General features: G+C 38.2%; 2 protein-coding genes across 2 annotated transcripts in view; one reads left to right on the top strand and one right to left on the bottom strand.

Annotated features, from left to right (window-relative positions):
* bnip3.L (BCL2/adenovirus E1B 19kDa interacting protein 3 L homeolog) overlaps positions 1–7,880 on the top strand; it is a 24,114-nt gene extending 16,234 nt beyond the window's left edge. Inside the window, exon 6 of the mRNA XM_041568611.1 lies at positions 7,765–7,880. Within this exon, the coding sequence (XP_041424545.1) occupies positions 7,765–7,771 (7 nt within the window). The 3' untranslated portion in view covers positions 7,772–7,880. The remainder of the gene's footprint in view (positions 1–7,764) is intronic.
* LOC108696111 (serine/threonine-protein phosphatase 2A 55 kDa regulatory subunit B delta isoform) overlaps positions 4,556–17,715 on the bottom strand; it is a 24,951-nt gene continuing 11,791 nt past the window's right edge. Inside the window, exons 3-10 of the mRNA XM_018225166.2 lie at positions 16,847–16,944; positions 15,234–15,399; positions 12,285–12,397; positions 10,495–10,672; positions 8,976–9,140; positions 7,800–7,969; positions 7,605–7,696; positions 4,556–5,434 (exon numbers count right to left, since the gene is read on the bottom strand). Of these exons, the coding sequence (XP_018080655.1) occupies positions 5,155–5,434; positions 7,605–7,696; positions 7,800–7,969; positions 8,976–9,140; positions 10,495–10,672; positions 12,285–12,397; positions 15,234–15,399; positions 16,847–16,944 (1,262 nt within the window). The 3' untranslated portion in view covers positions 4,556–5,154. The remainder of the gene's footprint in view (positions 5,435–7,604; positions 7,697–7,799; positions 7,970–8,975; positions 9,141–10,494; positions 10,673–12,284; positions 12,398–15,233; positions 15,400–16,846; positions 16,945–17,715) is intronic.

Genomic DNA, 17,715 nt, shown 5'->3' on the forward strand with positions numbered 1-17,715 from the left:
GCACTGGGTATAGAGGCGGGGCAGACAATTACTTTCACTTTCCATTCAGCACTTCCTAGATGTAACTGCTCTCCCCACATTCCCCCAGTTCTCTTCACCATTTAATTGTGTAACCAGGACATGGGGATGGACATCAGGTCCCCCATTCTGGTGCACAAACAAGATTCTGAGATGATACAAGACTTGTCTTAATAACAATGTCCACAAAATGGCTCCTGCCTGCTTGTTATAATTATGAATTCCCAGACTGAAGGAAACAAGATTTAAATAATTGATATAATGTAATTAAAGTTCATTTTGCTTGACTCGTGTGATAAAATATGATTTTGAATAATTTTTGGTGATGGGTCCCCTTTAAACAAACCAAGAATGGTCAGTACAGTTATGGGATCTGGAAACCTGATCCCGCGCCCGACTTCCGGGTTTCTTTTATAGATCGACCCCGCCGATGACATCACAAAAGGGGCGGGCAGATGCAGCATCTATAAAAGAAGAACCCGGAAATCAGAAGACGGCATTTGACCCACAAAGGAGAGTGCAAGGTCCGCCCGCACCTTCATGCACCCGTTACATGAAATTGAAAGTGCATAAAAGAGCACTCTAACTACACGGACATTGTGATATAGCAGAGTATACTTCCCCTTTAATACCCAAGATAACTTTGTTCTCAGTGTCAAAGATCTAGAGACACGGGAACGATCATGAAAATGTTATATAAGCTTCAATCAATTAAAAATGTTGTAATGTTTCTGAAATAATCAAGTTTATCTTCACTATGTCTCTCTCAGCATCTGTTTCTCTTCTTTCATTCATCATGCAGCAGTTGGGTGTCAGATATTTACTGACAGTTATATCCAATAGATATTTTAGTGAGGGAGGGGCTTCCTTTCCTAGCAGATGCATTAGAGCTCACTCAAATAATCGACTCCAGCACAAACAACATCTAATAAAATATCTGACTGGCACAAGCCCTGGATGTAGGGAAACAAGATGTATTTAAAGGGGAAGTAAAGTCTAAAATAGAATAAGGCTAGAAATGCTGTATTTTGTATACTAAACATAAACTTACTTCCACGTCCATTATGTATGATTTGTCTTTTGGTTTTTTGTTGTGTATGTCTATGTGTTTGTGCTGTGTTGTTAAAAACTGCAAAAATAAAAACTTTTAAAAAAAAAAAACAAACTTACTGCTCCACAAGCCTAATGGAATAAATGATTTATGCTTTCAAAGTTGGCCACAGGGGGTCACCATCTTGTAACTTTGTTAAACATCTTTGCACGACCAAGACTGTGCACATGCTCAGTGTGGTCTGGGCTGCTTAGGGATCGTCATAAATTATAAAAACAGCACAAGTCAAATAATATCTGCCAGAAGCCGATACAACAAGACTAATTAATAATCAGAATATACAGACTGCACTGGGTCCTGTGTTGTCATGTAATCTGATGTGGATTTTATAGTTTTTGTATTGTTTAATACAAACTTTCTCCAACTCTACAGAACCAGTGGCTGCAGCAAAATAATCCTCCAAATAGAATCCCAGTTTATCTGTTTAAATCTGGCTCCATAAACTTTGTCCCTGCAGCTGGAGTACTGGAAACAGTAAAGGCAAAAATAAAATCCAATACAAATCTCTACACAGTCGCCGACTGCTCTACAGGGAAAAAAACAAAGCTGCTTGAGTTCTGCATGGCTGGGATGTAAGTCGGGGGCTCCCCCTGTTCATAAGTAAATTGTTTCCCTGCAGAGCAGTTAGGGACCATCTGACAATTCCTATCCACAGCAGTAAATGAAGGGAGAATTTCACTGCATACAGTCAGGTTTCTTATAAAAACGATACACATTTTTTTAATTAAAGTATATTGGAGATAGGTTTCTTTTTTATTGAAGAAAGTAAAAATGGGATTTTATATATATATTTTTTTGAATTTACATGCCCTTTAAGAGTGAGCTCTAAGGTTGGGGGACACGCTAGGATTGCGGGGAGATAAGTTGCCCAGCGACAAATCTCCTCTTCTTTGGGCGATTAATCTCCCAGTCAGCTAGAATGTAAATCGGTGGCGGGATGGCACTCAGAGTGCTTCATTTTCCGTAGTTTCCCCGTGAGGCAACTTCGGGCGTCTTCAGAAAGTGAAGGGTTCCAAGTGCCATCCTGCCGCGATTTACATTCTGGCCTGCGAGGGGGGGGGCAGTTCGGGGACATTAGTCGCCCGAAGAGGCAGTTTGTCGCTGGGCAACGAATATCAACAGAATCTAAGCATGTGTCACCACCACCCTAAAACATCTTCTAGGCAAAATGAGCCCCCCCCCAAAAGGCTATATTAGACTTAACGGTCATTCAAAATCAGAATCCCAACTCCTGCAAGACAGAAAAAAGAGAAACGGATGCTGAGAGGAGGAGAGAAGATTAACATGAATATTTCAGCAACAGGTCAGAATTTTTAATTGATTATATTTAGAGCATTTCTCATTTTAGTATGCTGAAGCTTATATTAAATTTATCATTTTCGCAATAGTTCCCCTTTAAATAATAATGCTGCACATGCTAAAGGGTTTGTTCACCTTTAAATTCACTTTAATGTGTAGAATAATATTGAGACAACTTGCAATTGGTTTTCCTTTTTTATTATGTGTGGTTTTTGAGTTATTTTTAGCTTTTTATTCAGCAGCTCTCCAGTTTGCAATTTCAGCAATCTGGTTGCTAGGGTCCAAGTGACCCTAGCAACCATGCATTGATTTGAATAAGACACAAATATGAATAGGAGAGGCCTGAATAGAATGAGGAGTAATAAAAATTAGCAGTAACCTTTTTAGCTTTACAGAGCATTTAAAGGCTCGCAGTGTCATGACTTCGCAAATAACACACTTCCAAATCAGGTAAACATTTAAAATTTATTAAACTTTTTGGTCAAAATAATTGAACAAATATATACAATCCCGTTTGATAGCTCAGTTTGATTTTTTTTTTTTTTTTTTTAAGTTTTTACGACTCTATGAATGTGGTCGGATTCTCAGTTTTTTTTTTCTTTTCTTAAAATGGCCTTCAAGTTCCACATGTGGAATTAGTGTCACAACCCATATACAGTATAGTCAGATATTCTGCTCTTTTGTGGTTTTATTTGCAGCTAGGCCTAATGCCGAGGGTGGCGCTTGATATAGACAGAAATTAGGGGCCGAGGTACATATTTTGTTCTTGCATATTAACGGCCGGATTTATAATTGACCATCGAGTTCTAGTTAAGACAGGAGCGGGGGGGTGTTGGGTTTCCGCTTGGCACGGGTCTCATGGGAATACCAGACTTTTAGTGTCAAGCAGATGCACAAAAGTTCAATCTATTTGTTCATTGTATGTTCTTCCAACGCTAGGTTTGGCATAATGGAATTTTAAAGGGGAACTATTGGGAAAATTAAAATTTAATATAAAGCATCATACTGAAATAATAAATGTTCTAAATACAATCAATTCAATATTCTGCATCGTTTCTAAAATAATAAAGTTTGTTCACTATCCCTCTCTCAGCATCTGTTTCTCTTCATTCTGTCTTCTTCATTCAGCAGTTGGGTGTCAGATGAATGATCCAATATATCTTATAGGGGAGCTCCTTTTGCCTCGAAGATGTATTAGAGCTCATTCAGTTAAAATCACCAGACATCATGTCTCTCTACATGCAGGATTTGTGCAAAAGGCAGTTATTTTGTTAGATTTTGTTTGTATTGGAATCAGTTATTTGAGTGAGCTCTAATTCATCTTCGAGCCTCTATTAGTGATGTACGGGCCGGCCAGATACCCACAGGTTCGGGCCGACCCAAACTCTTCTGGGTGGGTGCTGGTTCAGCTCTTCTCCTGCTCTCTCCGGCCACCACCGTCAAATGCCGGTTTCCAACTTCCAGGTTAGTCCTTTAAAGGTCTGCGCGGGTCTATAAAGACAACCCGGAAGTCGGATGCGGGCTTGCGCAGCCCAAGGTTTGGGTCGGGGATATCCCAACCCGCACATTATTAGCCTCCCTATAAGATATATTGGATTGTTGGACACCCAACTGCTGCATGAAGAGAGAATGAAGAGAAACAGATGCTGAGAGAGGGATAGTGAAGATAAACTTGATTATTTCAGAAACGATGCAGAATATTTAATTCATTGTATTTAGAAAGTTTCTTATTTCAGTATGCTGAAGCTAATATTCACGATAGATCCCCTTTAAGGATAGATCTTGGGGGGGGGGGTTGAAGTGCAATGGCGGATGGCATGCAAAATGGAGAAAAGGAAAAAAAAAAAAGTCAATAGTAAAAAAAAAAATATATAATGCACATAAGGTATAGTCCGTAAGTTATGTAGCTAAAATATTCCATAATACTGTGCAAAATCCCTGTAGGTTTGAAGCTGAACGAGGCCAACTTCCTATTTCACAGAACCGTAAAATATCCAATTTCATTTCGAGCAACGGACGGAACATTTGATCTCGGTTATCGTTTTCTACGATCGCTCGGCTCAATAACATGCAGTAAGATCATTTGGGGCAAATTCCAATGCGTTTTGGTCAGATCTAAAAAAACACTTTGTTTTTTAAATGTTTTATTTAGCGGTTCCACCACAGGTGGCACTGTCATGAGTACAGCCAGTACAGATACATGGGGGGGGGGGGGGGGGGGGAAACCGACTTGAGTTCTAGCTAAGTGCTTGGATTATAGAAATAAACATTTTGCCAAATAAAGGCCAGAGGAGGAATGTTACAGGCATAACACAGTGTATGTTCTCAAAGGCCCAAATAGAACAGCAGAAAGAAAAATGTGTCAAATTCAATAAAAAAAAAAAAATCACAATCACATTTTTCTGTTTTTTTTTTTGGTCAATGATGTGGAAAGGAAGGCTCAGATTTAAATGGCGGCTTTTTAAGGAGATGTCCGTCACTTCTGCTTCTGGCGGGTGTGCGTTTTTGGGGAGCCTTAACTCCCCCCCCCCCCCGTTTCCTGGAGGACAAACCATGAAATCCTCTTTGTGTGTTTCTATTAAGGGAAGTGCATCCATGTTGTTTCTGGGAGGAGGACAACGAGGCCTGATCTCTTACAGATAAACAACTAGGCTTAACTATGCAAGAACAAGACTCTGTCCTCAAAAACAAAACAAAAAACAAAGTAATAATGCCAATTTTTTTTTTTAGTTAACTTTGTCCTGGAATATATACAAGTTATTGGTGGCGGCGACAGTGATGATGTTGTCTGTAGGGTGCCACGCTGTATGGAGGATCTTTTTGTTGAAGTCTAAGCTGTCAACGTTGATTTCATCTTTCTTCCTTTTGCCGCCTGTACAGACTTTGCGCGGCTTTAGGATGGCACGGGGTTTGCTGCTTTCCCTAGAAGCTTCCAGTGTGATGTCCCGACGTGTGTTGCGGTCGAACATCCGGAAGAAGTTGTTGTAGGAACCGGTCATGATTGCACTGCGGAGGAATCATATACATCAACATATACATTGTTTTTAGATTGACCTATACTAGATGAATGAATGAAAATCTTCATAGTCACATATACATCAAGTTTTATAGATTAACATGGATTCATAGCACCAACATACTCCACAGTGCTGCACAACTGCATGCTGTATACTTACATGAGAGACTGAATAGAAAGAGAGATAGAAAATAAAGAGAGACAGAGATGATAGAGAGAGATGGATGGATAGATAATAAATAGAGAGAGAGACTGAATAGAAAGAGGTATATTAAAAATTAGCAACAACGAAAGAGAGAGAGAGAGAGAGAGAGAGAGAGAGAGAGAGAGAGATGATAAGAGATCGATGGATGGATAGATAAGAGAGAGAGAGACATGATAGATAGATAATAGAGAGAGAGACAGAGAGATAGAGATAGATAGATAGGATAGATAATAGAGAGAGAGACTGAATAGAAAGAGGTATATTTAAAATTAGCAACAATATGAGAGAGAGAGAGAGAGAGAGAGAGAGAGAGAGAGAGAGAGAGAGAGAGAGAGAGAGAGAGAGCGCGCTGAATAGACAGGAATATTAAAAAAATTGCAACAATAATACATTTGAAGCCCTACAGAGCATTTGATTTTTAAATGGGGTAAGTGACCCCCATTTGAAAGCTGAAAGAGTCAAAAGAACAGGGAAATCATTCAAATAATATTTGAAAAGTTGCTTAGAATTTGACATTCATACTAGAAGTTAACTTAAAGGTGAACCACCTCTTTAAATCTCATAGGCAGCCTATGATTAAGCATCCAATCAATACAAAACGCGTTGGGCTGTATCCTAGTAGTGCATTGAAATAAAAATACTTGTTAACTGACAACTCTGCCTGGTAGATTGGTCTTTGGAAGTGCCTGCTCATCTTTTCTATACGGTTATTATCAGCTCCTTCAGCGATATCACTCCAACTTGCAGTACAGCAGTAAAGAGTGACTGAAGTTTATCAGAGCACAAGTCACATGACTGGTGGCAGCTGGGAAACTGACTATGTCTAGCCCCATGTTAATTTCAAAATTAAATATAAAAAACATTTGTTTGCTCTTTTAAAAATGGATTTCAGTGCAGAATTCTGCTGTAGCAGCACTATTAACTGATGTGTTTTGGAGAAAAAAAAAAAATTCCCATGACAGTATCCCTTTAAATCCCAGAATTCATCATTTCCACATGGAACAAGGCAGGGGGTTCATTGACTGCCAGCCCATTAGAGTTGATGCACATGATACAAAATCTGGATGACACTCAGTATCTCATGCAACTGCCATATAGAGCATCCCAGGCTCAGTGCTCCTTGGGCAAATCATTCAGTGTGCAATTTTCTCCCCAGGATTTCCCCTGCTGTCCGGCTCACCCACAGGCACATACTTTTTTTTCAGACTAGCCCAGTCCTACCAGCTTGTGCAAAAACAGAGCTAATATTATGGAAGATATCACGCCTACCCAGTTTTTCCCTGCCCCCCCCCCACTTTATTTCTGGGAAGAACACTGGTATGTGTGCCCCAGCATGGCTGCCTCCACTGGCAGTAGGAATTCAGCACAAGCCGCATTTTTATACATATACAGATCCAGAGTGCTGGCCTCCATCAGTCTGATGGGGTAAACACATTCTCAGTGATAGATGCCCTTTTAAAGTAGAAGGAAAGCTCCGGAGGCATTTAATTGCCAATAGATTAGCTGCAATAGTGCAAGCTATTTAGTGCAGATATTTATTCTGTAGTTTTACCATACCTGAGTAAAAAGCTCTAGAAGCTCTGTTTGTTTAGGATAGCAGCTGCCATATTAGCTTGGTGTGACCACTTCCTGCCCGAGTCTCTCTCTGCTCACTAATAGCTCTTGGCTCAGATTACAGCAGGGAGGGGAGGAGCAAACTGAGCATGCTCAAGCCCTGGAGGTTTAAGCTGAAGACAGGAAGTCTGATACAGAAGCCCATGAGTACACAATAGAAGGAAAGAAATGCTGTGTTTCTTTTGACAGAGGACTCAGAGCAGCATTACTTTGAGGGTTTACTGATACATTTATATAGACCTTTCTGATAAAGCTTACTTGGTTTTAGCCTTTCCTGCTCCTTTAAATCCCCATAACAAAAAATGATCTAATCAGATATTTGGTGACTGAATAACTCTTACCTGTCTGATCCATTCCAACAGCATTCAAACTTGTCAAAAATGCAGTCGTTTTCATACAGTGAGCACAGCTTGCTTCGCAGGTATTCATGAACCTGACGTTCCAACAGGAGGAAAAAAAATATATACAATTCAAAATAAGTTCATTTTTTTTTTTTTTTAGAGGTTAAAAAGAAACTACACTAAACTACTACTGACCTGATAGGTTTCCACTGGCCGGCTTTCCATATTGAGGTCCCACACCTTTACAGATAAGTAATCTCTAGTCATCATGTATCGGCCGCTATGGCTGAACTTGACGTCGGATATTGAGGAGATTATTTCAGAGAAAAACGACCTGCTGCTGGGGTCTTCGGGTTCTTCAAAAACTAAAAAGGACATTTGTTTACTTTTGTGCAGGGACAAAGGGTCATAAAAGGGTGTTGTTTATAAACCTTTATCCAATCTGCAACATTAAAGGGATTGTTCACCTTTAATTGAACTTTTAGTTTGCTGTAGTCATATTGTGAGACAATTTGCAGTTTATTATTTGTGGTTTTTGAGTTATTTAGCTTTTTATCCAGCAGCTCTGCAGTTTGCTATGTCAGCTGTCTGGTTGCTATGTTCAAATTAACCTAGCAACCATGCATTAATTTAAATGAGACACTGGAATATGAATAGGAGAGGCCTGAATAGAAGGATCAGTAAAAAAAAGTAACAACAATACATTTGTAGCCTTACAGAGCATTTGTTTTTTTTAGAGGTCAGTGACCCCCATTTTAAAGCTGGAAAAAGGCAAATAATTTAAAAAAAAACTATAAAATATAAATAATGAAGACCAATTGAAACAATGCTAAGAATTAGCCGTTCTATAACACTTAAAGTTAACTTCAAGGTGAACCATTGGTTTTAATTTTTTATTATTTGTAGTTTTTGAGTTATTTAGCTTTTTATTCAGCAGCTCTCCAGTTTGCAATTTCAGCATTCTGGATGCTAGGGCCCAAATTCCCCTAGCAAACATGCATGGAATCCAGGATTCGGCCGTTTTCAGGACTCGGCAGAATCCTTCTGCTCGGCTGAACCAAATCCAAATCTTTATTTGCATATCAAGTCTGTAGCAATATGTTACAATAATAATTGCTTTTAAGTGCCTTGCTTTTAAAAATTTTTTTTGTGCAAATGTGTTAATGATTTGTTAAATGAGTATAATTTTTAATGGGTATATGATCTACACTCTACAGTGAACTCTTGGGTCTTAAGAAAATACTAAATTTTTATTGTAGAATCACAATAATAATTTTACAAAGGCTGAGACACAGCAGAAACTTTAGCGATTCTACAATAAAAATTTCACAAGCAACAAACGCATCTGTTTTTATGAATTCTGGAACTTACATTTTGAATGTCTATCACAAAGTGCAGCATCTCGCATGTCACAGAGTCTAATTGTTCCTTTGCTACTGCTGTAGACAAACACATTACAATGATGAGGATGGAATTCCGCAGCCGTTATGACTTCTGTCAGCTCCTCCATGTTAGCAGGCTTAATATCTACAATGTCTGGAAATGCAGTTAAGGCGTCTCCAACGATCAAAAGTGAATCAGAAACAAAAGACCAAGAATTACATCCTGTTGGCAAAGGCTATAGCCTCTCCTTTAACAATATTTTGTATAGTACAGGTATTTTATCCAGAATGCTCGGGATGGAGAAGGGATTTTTCCATAATTTGGATCTCCGTACTGTACCTCAAGTCTACGAAAAAAGAAGTCAAATACTAAAACCTAGTAGAATTGTTTTGCCTCCAATAAGGATTAAGTATATCTTAGTTTGGATCAAGTAAACATTACTGTTTTATTATTATATGGGATCTGTTATCCAAAATGTTTGGACATGGGGTTTTCTGGATAATGGCTCTTTCGGTAATTTGGTTCTTCATACCTTAAGTCTACTAGAAAATAATACAAACATTAAATAAACCCAATAGTCTGGTTTTATTTCCAATAAGGGATAATTATATCTTAGTTGGGATCAAGTACAAGCTACTGTTTTATTATTACAGAGAAAAAGGAAGAATTCTTTTCAAAATGTAATTTGAGTCTATGGGAGATGGCTTTGCCTTAATTCGGAGATTTGTGAATAATGGATCCCATCGTTCTACAGATTGTTTTCTAGAACCAGTTATTCAGAAAGCTCCGAATTACGGAAAGGTCGTCTCCCATAGACTACATTTTATCCAAATAATGCACATTTTAAAACAGTATCTTGTACTTGATCCCAAATAAGATATAATTAATCCTTATTGGAGGCATTATTGTTTAAATGTTTTTTTTTTTATTTTTTAGCAGACATAAGGTGCGGAGATCCAAATTAGAGAAAAATCACTTATCTGGAAAACCCCAGGTCCCAAGCATTCTGGATAACAGATCCCATACCTATACCCTATACTAGTACACTGCCTTGCTACAACACATCCAGGATCCCCTGGGGGAATCCTGGATTTGGTGCATCCCTAAAAAGAATTAAATTATGCTTGAATAGAGTACAGTTATGGGATCAGTTATCCTGAAACGTGTTATCCAGAAAGCTCTGGATTAGGGAAAGGTTGTCTTCCATAAACTACATTTTATTCAAATACCTGTAATCCAAATGTTTAAAACCTGATAATAAAACAGTAGCTTGTACTTGACCCCAATTAAGATATAACTAATCCTTATTGGAGGCAAAACCAGCCTATTGGGTTTATTTAATGTTCACATGATTTGCTGGTAGAATTAAGGTATGAAGATCCAAATTACGGAAAGATCCCTTTATCTGGAAAACCCCAGGTCCCGAGTATACTGGATTACAGGTCCCATACATGTACTAGGCTTATATCACACAACACAGTATTTCCAGATATGAATCAAAGGATACTAAAACTTCTATCTGTAATTTCTAAATGCCATAAATTAACTCTCAGATCGTCTGCTGAAAGGTAAGTTTCATGATCGCTATTTACGGAAATTGAGTTTATATGATATGTGTGCGCATTTGCAAATATCCTTCGTGGACTTGCTTCAACCATTAGGTCCATGGGTTTCAATATCGGCACCTGAAATGAGAAGTAAATGCAAAATGATTAAAAGGGGTTGTTCACCTTTAAATTAACTTTTAGCATGATGTAGGGAGTGATATTCTGTGACAATTTGCAATTTGTTTAATTTTTTATTATTTGTGACTTTTGAGTTATTTGGCATTTTATTCAGCGGCTTTCCCGGTTTGCCATTTCAGTAATCTTGTTGCTAAGGCCCAAATTCCATAGCAACCATGCATTTATTTGAATGAGAGACTGGAATATGAATAGGACCCGAGTAGAAGGAAGAGTAATAAAAAGTAGCAATAACAATATTGCCTTATTTGTAGCCTTACAGAGCTTTTGTTTTTTTAGATGGGGTCAATGACCCCTGTTGGAGTCATAATACTATTAAAAAATTAAGGCCAACTGAAATGTTGCTTAGGGTTAATGTTTAGTATGTTATAGAATTGCTAACTTAAAGGGGAACTATAGCGAAAATGAAAATTTAATATAAGCTTCATCATACTGAAATAATACTGTTTCTTCGTCAGGGGCCTGTATGCTCCAAAAGCTTGCAATTGTTACTTATTCGGTTAGCCAATAAAAGATATCACCAAACTTTACATTTGCTGCATTTTTTTCAAATGGCTAACACGGTACTACAAGTACTGTTTCTGAAATAATCAAATTTATCTTCACTATTCCTCTCTCAGCATCTGTTTCTCTTCATTCAGGAGTTGGGTGTCAGATATTCATTGACAGTTAGATCCAATATAATTTATAGGGGGGCTCCTTTTACCTAGAAGATGTATTAGAGCTCACACTATTAAAATCACCAGACATCATGTCTCTCTACATGCAGAATTTGTGCAATAGGCAGTTAAATTGGAATCAACTGACACCCAACTGCTGCATGAAGAAAAATGAAGAGAAACAGATGCTGAAAGAGAGATAGTGAACATAATCTTGATAAATTCAGAAACGATGAAGAATATTTAAGTGATTGTATTTAGAAAGTTTCTTATTTCAGTATGATGAAGCTTATATTAAATTTTCATTTTCGAGATAGTTCCCCTTTAAAGGTGAACTACCTTCTTTAAAGGCAGCATTGGAAATAACACATACAACAGACAATTGCTCCAGCACATCTTGTAGTGCTCATCAAGGTTTGTGTTGGTATTTATTACGGTCACTACTAGGGATGCACCGAATCTACTATTTTGGATTCGGCTGAACCCCCTAATCTTCCCGAAAGCTTCAGCCGAATACCGAACCAAATTAACATATGCAAATTAGGGGTGGAAAGAGGGAAAACATTTTTACTTTCTTGTTTTGTGACAAAAAGTCACACGATTTCCCTCCCCGCCCCTAATTTGCAAATGCAAATTAGGAATCGGTTTGGCCTGATGAAAAAGGCAGAATCCTGGATTCAGTGCATCCCTAGTCACTACACATAGGGTTCTAGTACCGGTACTCAGTATCAACACCCTTCAACTTCAGATTGTACTCAAGAGCTTACCCCCCAGAATAGCCTATGCCCATTGAGAAGGTAAGTGCTACACCCCAATAGAATTACCCTCCGTCATAATGCAACACTTTCCCCCAAATATAATTCAACACAGCTGAAAAAAACAAAAAAAACACATACCCGTAAAGAAGTGATTCTAAATGGATCTCGCATTCTGCCATCGTCGTCCTTTAAGTTGTAGCCTTCAACTCGTTTGTCTCGCTCGCTTATTTTCCACAGTTTTATAGTTTTGTCTGCAGGGAAGATATATTCCTTTTAGCTCATTGAAAGGGGAACTCCACACAAACATAACAAGCTCTTTGAAAAGTAAACAGAATTTCAAGCAACTTTGCAATATACACCAATTAAAATATATGCAGACTCTTCATGATTTTTAATGGTTTCTGACAGTTTCCTAAGCCTAGTCCCCTTGCTCATCTGTCTGACTACTTTGCTGAACTGACTATTGTTACTTTGTATCAACAGCCATCTGTCGTCAGTCTGCATCCTCCAAACCCCACAATTCCCTGCACCTGTGATTTCAATAAGGAACGGAACATCACAGTGCAATGCATTGTGGGTTATGTAGTTCTTGTATGTGAATCACTCATATATTTAAATGGGAACTCCACACAAACATAACTTAGGCCTTTTGAAAAGTAAACATAATTTCAAGCAACTTTGCAATATGCATCAATTAAAAAATATGCAGACTTTTCATGATTTTTAATTGTTTGGAAAAGTTCCCTAAGCCTAGCCCCCCTGCTCTCCTGCTGATCTGTCTGACTACTTTGCTGAGCTGTCTGACTACTATCAGCAGCCATCTGTCCTCCAAACCCCAAAATTCCCTGCACACATGATTTCAATAAGGAAAGGAACATCACTTATGCAATGCATTGTGGGTTCTGTTGTTCCTGCATGCCGTCTGTAAACTGTGGAGAAGTTGTTACAATTTGTAACATCAGTATTTAGTCCCTCCTTCCCTGCCAGGATTTCAAATGATGCAGAAAGAGAAGAACCGTTAAACAGCTGGATTTCAGCATAGAAAATGGCATTTATTCATACGTTTTGAAGAAACTGTGATGGGTACATTAGGGGTTTCTGTGTTATGTGGGCCTCTTATGTTGGAACCCAGAGTTCCCCTTTAAGTAACACAAAGGCACCACTTTAAGGAACTCAAGAAAATAAGATTGATAATTTTCTCATCCCACGGCCGACGTGTATTTAGTAACAAACTAATTGGCAGAGAATAAGATATTGTATCAATATCAGGCCTATCAGAATGCATATTGGAATTTCCATGTTCCTCACCTGCAAAGGTTCCTACTAGTGGTGTTTCACTTACTGGAAATCTGTGCACAAAAACATGTCCCTAAACCTACTGGGAATGATACACAAGGCTTAGGGACTTGTTTTGATTCTATTTGAAAGCAGAGAAAACCCCAGGGAGAGCTAAGAGTATACAGAGTACTTTCTCTCTCTCTCGCTCTGAAGTTGCAACTGGATTTTCATCTCTAAAGACAAGAGAAATTCTACTTGCTTAAATCTTCCTTTGGGACCTTGTGCCTAAACGTTCAATAGAATCAGCCAATGCTTGTTGCCAAAATGCTCGATTTAGCAGTTCAGCCACTGGTGTATGAATACCTATAGAGGTAAGGGATCCAATCCAGAAACCAGTTATCCAAAAAGCTCAACTCGCAGACTCCATTTTATCCAAACATTCCAAGTTTTTAAAAATGATTTCCTTTTTCTCTGTGATAATAAAACAGTCGCTTGTACTTGATCCAAACTAAGATATAATTAATCCTTATTGGAAGCAAAACCAGCCTATTGGGTTTATTTAATGTTTACATGGTTTCCTAGTAGACAGGAAATCAGTAAGGCCAAAAAAATTAAGTGTTTTAAAGTAATGAAAATATAATGCAGTGTTGCCCTGCATTTAATACAACTGGTGTGTTTGCTTCAGAAACTCTACTATAGTTTATATAAAAAAGCTGCTGTGTAGCCATGGGGACAGCCATTCAAGCACAGGATACACAGTAGATAACAGATAAGTACTACTATAGTTTATATAAACAAGCTGCTGTGTAGCCATGGGGGCAGCCATTCAAAGCTGAAAAATAAGAAAAGGCACACGATATACAGTAGTATACAATGGGATTCTTCAAAACGTATCAGTTATCCATTGTGTATCTTGTGCTTTAATGGCTGCCCCCATGGCACAGCTTGTTTATATAAACTATAGTAGTGTTTCTGAAGCAAAAACAGAAGTTTTACCATTGCAGGGCAACACTACATCATATTTTAATTTAATAACTTTCAGTTTTTTTGGTGTTACGGTTCCTTTAATGTAATGAGATCCAAATTACGGAAAGATCCTTTGTCTGGAAAATTACAGGCATGGGCATTCTAGATAACAGGTCCCAAGCATTCTGGATAACAGGTCCCATACATGTACTTTGCTAAAACGTAAAATGGGGCCCAAGTAATGACCTGCGTGGGGTCATTAGACAGGTACAGCACAAACACATAGTACAGGTATGGGGTCCATTATATGGAAAGCTGTGAATTACAGAAAAGCCGTCTCCCATAGACTCCATTTTATTGAAATAATCACTATTTCCCTTTTCTCTGTAATAATAAAACAGTTGCTTGTACTTGATCCCAACTAAGATAAAAGTAATCCTTATTGGAAGCAAAACCAACCTATTGGGTTTATTTAATGTTTACATGATTTTCTTGTACATTTATGGTATGAAGATCCAAATTACGGAAAGATTCATTATCCGGAAAACTTCAGGTCCCAAGCATTCTGGATAACAGGTCCCATACCTGTACTGTGTAGTCAAACAGGACTATTTTCTGACACATAAGCTGACTAGTCAGATATCCGTGAGCTCTACATTAGGTGTGGCTAATGCAGTAAATCAGTGCACAAATTTCTGTGAGCAGGGAAAGCAGTTCACACCTAAACAAATTATACTGCAGACTATCTGACACGCACAATATGTCCTGTTAATAGAAATTCATGCAAATCATGTTCTGAATGCAAACCATTGGGAGGGAGCCAAATGTATAAAAGGTACGTACCGTTGGTAGAGAGTAAAAAATTAGCAGCATTCTGCTGTGGCAACCACCTAATTTTGTTAATTTTTTCTTCGATTTCTAGACTTTTTAAGTAGTCAAATTCGGGTTCATGGCTTTGAAAAGTGCTGTAAACATTATATTCACCCCTCGAATGAGGACGACCCTTATTCTGGGAAATAAAAGCAGAAAACGTTAAATGCTAAAGCGAAATAGGTAAAGACATTTGCAAACCTTTAGGGGGGGAAAAAAAAAAAGTGACAAGAAAGGTTATAAGTAAAGCTACTCTTATTAAAGGGGTGGTTCACCTTTAAGTCAGCTTATAGTATGTTATAGAATGGGCAGTAGTGATGTGTGGGTCGGGGTTTTCCTGACCCGCACCCAACCCTACCGGGTTCCTTTTATAGACCTGCCGACGATGTCACAAAGTAGGCGGGGCGAGCAGGAGCCGGAAGTCAGCATTTGAAGGTGGCGGGTGGGGAGACCAGGAGAAGAAGCTCAATCCGCAACTGCCTGCAAAGAGGAGTGCGGGGTCGGCCCGAACCCGCCGGTAAACCCATGGGTATTAGGCCGGCCCACACATCACTAATGGGCAAGTCTAAGCAGCTTTTCAATTGGTCTTCATTGTTATTTTTTTTTATAGTTTTTTTTTTTTTTAATTATTTGCCTTTTTCTTGATACTTTCAGCTTTCAAGCGAGGGGGGGTTCACTGACCCCATGTAAAAAAAATAAAAGCTCTGTACGGCTTACAAAATGTGTTGTTACTGCTTCTTATTACTCATCTTTCTATTCTACTTTTCTCCAAACACCATTTCATATTCTAGTCTCTTACTCAATTCAATGCATGGCTGCTAGGCTCATTTTGACCCTAGCAACCAGATGGCTGAAATTGCAAGCTGGAGAGCTGCTGAATAAAAAGCTAAATAACTCAAAAACAACAATTAGAAAAAGAAAAACAATTGCAAATTGTCTCAGAATATCCCTCTCTACTACATCATACTAAAAGTTAATTTAAAAGTGAACAACCTTTGTTTCAAGAAAGGGTCAGATGCATTTTATGGGAAGTGAAAAAATACAATCAAATGCATCTGCAATGATCATATCCCCTTAACCATTATAAACAATCCCAACTCGGCCAGCCATTCTTTTCATATCGGAGACCTTTCAGATCAGCTTCATCGCTTCTCTGTTTCAATAATGTCATTTCTAAGCAGTTCCCAAACTGGAGGAGGCCCAGGGTAGTGCTTTGTTCCACCCCCCAATCAATGCTTGATTAAAGGCACATTCTGCTACCATCTACTCCCAAAATCACCTGCAGCTAAAATTAAATTTTTTTTTAAAAAAAAAAATACGCCCAAAATACAGCCTTTTAATATAGCTCCTAATACAATTCTGGCTGTAGTTGCTACTTGTAGCCTGCTAAAATAGATTTCTTTGTTTCCTATAGTAAATAATTCTTACATAGGATGTTTGTTACCCTTGAAACAGGATTAGGAGCCAACTACATGTAGCAGCCAAAAATCTCTGTTCATTTAGACTTAGACAGACAGATAAAAGAGAAGTGATCTGGCTCCGGTAATAGATCAATACTCATATTTTTATTTAAATCCAATACTGACCTCTTGTTCCCTTTGGAATATAACGACTCTCCCGCCTTTGTCGCCTGTAGCTAGCAAATCTCCAGAACAATTGAATTCGACGGTTGAAATAATATCAGCTGTTAAAAGAAAAAAACAAACATCACTTGCGATATAAATTCACATGTATCTTTAGATTTGATGTACAAATGATAAAATACTACATTTTATTTCTTGCGCTAGTTGATACATATCTAGTTTGGGGTGGTAGAACTATACTCCAAAATGGGACCCGGTAACTAGAATTTAGAGCCTAAAGATGGGCTGAGAAAAGTGGCCAAAAAAAGTCAGTACAGGTATGGGACATGTTATCCAAAATGCTTGGGACCTGAGGTTTTACGGATAATGGATGTTTCCATAATTTGGATCTTTATACCTTAAGTCTACTAGGGAATAATGTAAACATTAAATAAACCCAATAAGCTGGTTTTATTTCCAATAAGGATTAATTATATCTTAGTTTGGATCTAGTACAAGATACTAGTTTATTATTACAGAGAAAAAGGAAATGTTGAAAAATTCGGATTATTTTATTATAATGGAGTCTATGGGAGACAGCCTATCCGTAATTCGGAGCATTCTGGTTAATGGGTTTATGGATAAGGGATCCATGGGGCCCTCCGATGGGCTTCCACAATAGATATCTGGCCAAACATTGGCCAGACAATTATCGAGCAACAGGCTTAAAATTCCAGTTGGATTGAGTTGGGCATATCAGTGAAAGATCTGCTTATTTGGCAACCTCTCCAGATCTGCCTTTGTATGGCCACCTTTAAAGGTATATCTTAAAGCAACAGTAACACCAAAAAAAAAAAAAAAATGAAAGTGTTTTAAAGTAATTAAAATATAAT

The sequence above is a fragment of the Xenopus laevis genome, chromosome 7L, assembly GCF_017654675.1.
Source record: "Xenopus laevis strain J_2021 chromosome 7L, Xenopus_laevis_v10.1, whole genome shotgun sequence".
In the NCBI taxonomy this organism is placed as follows: domain Eukaryota; kingdom Metazoa; phylum Chordata; class Amphibia; order Anura; family Pipidae; genus Xenopus; species Xenopus laevis.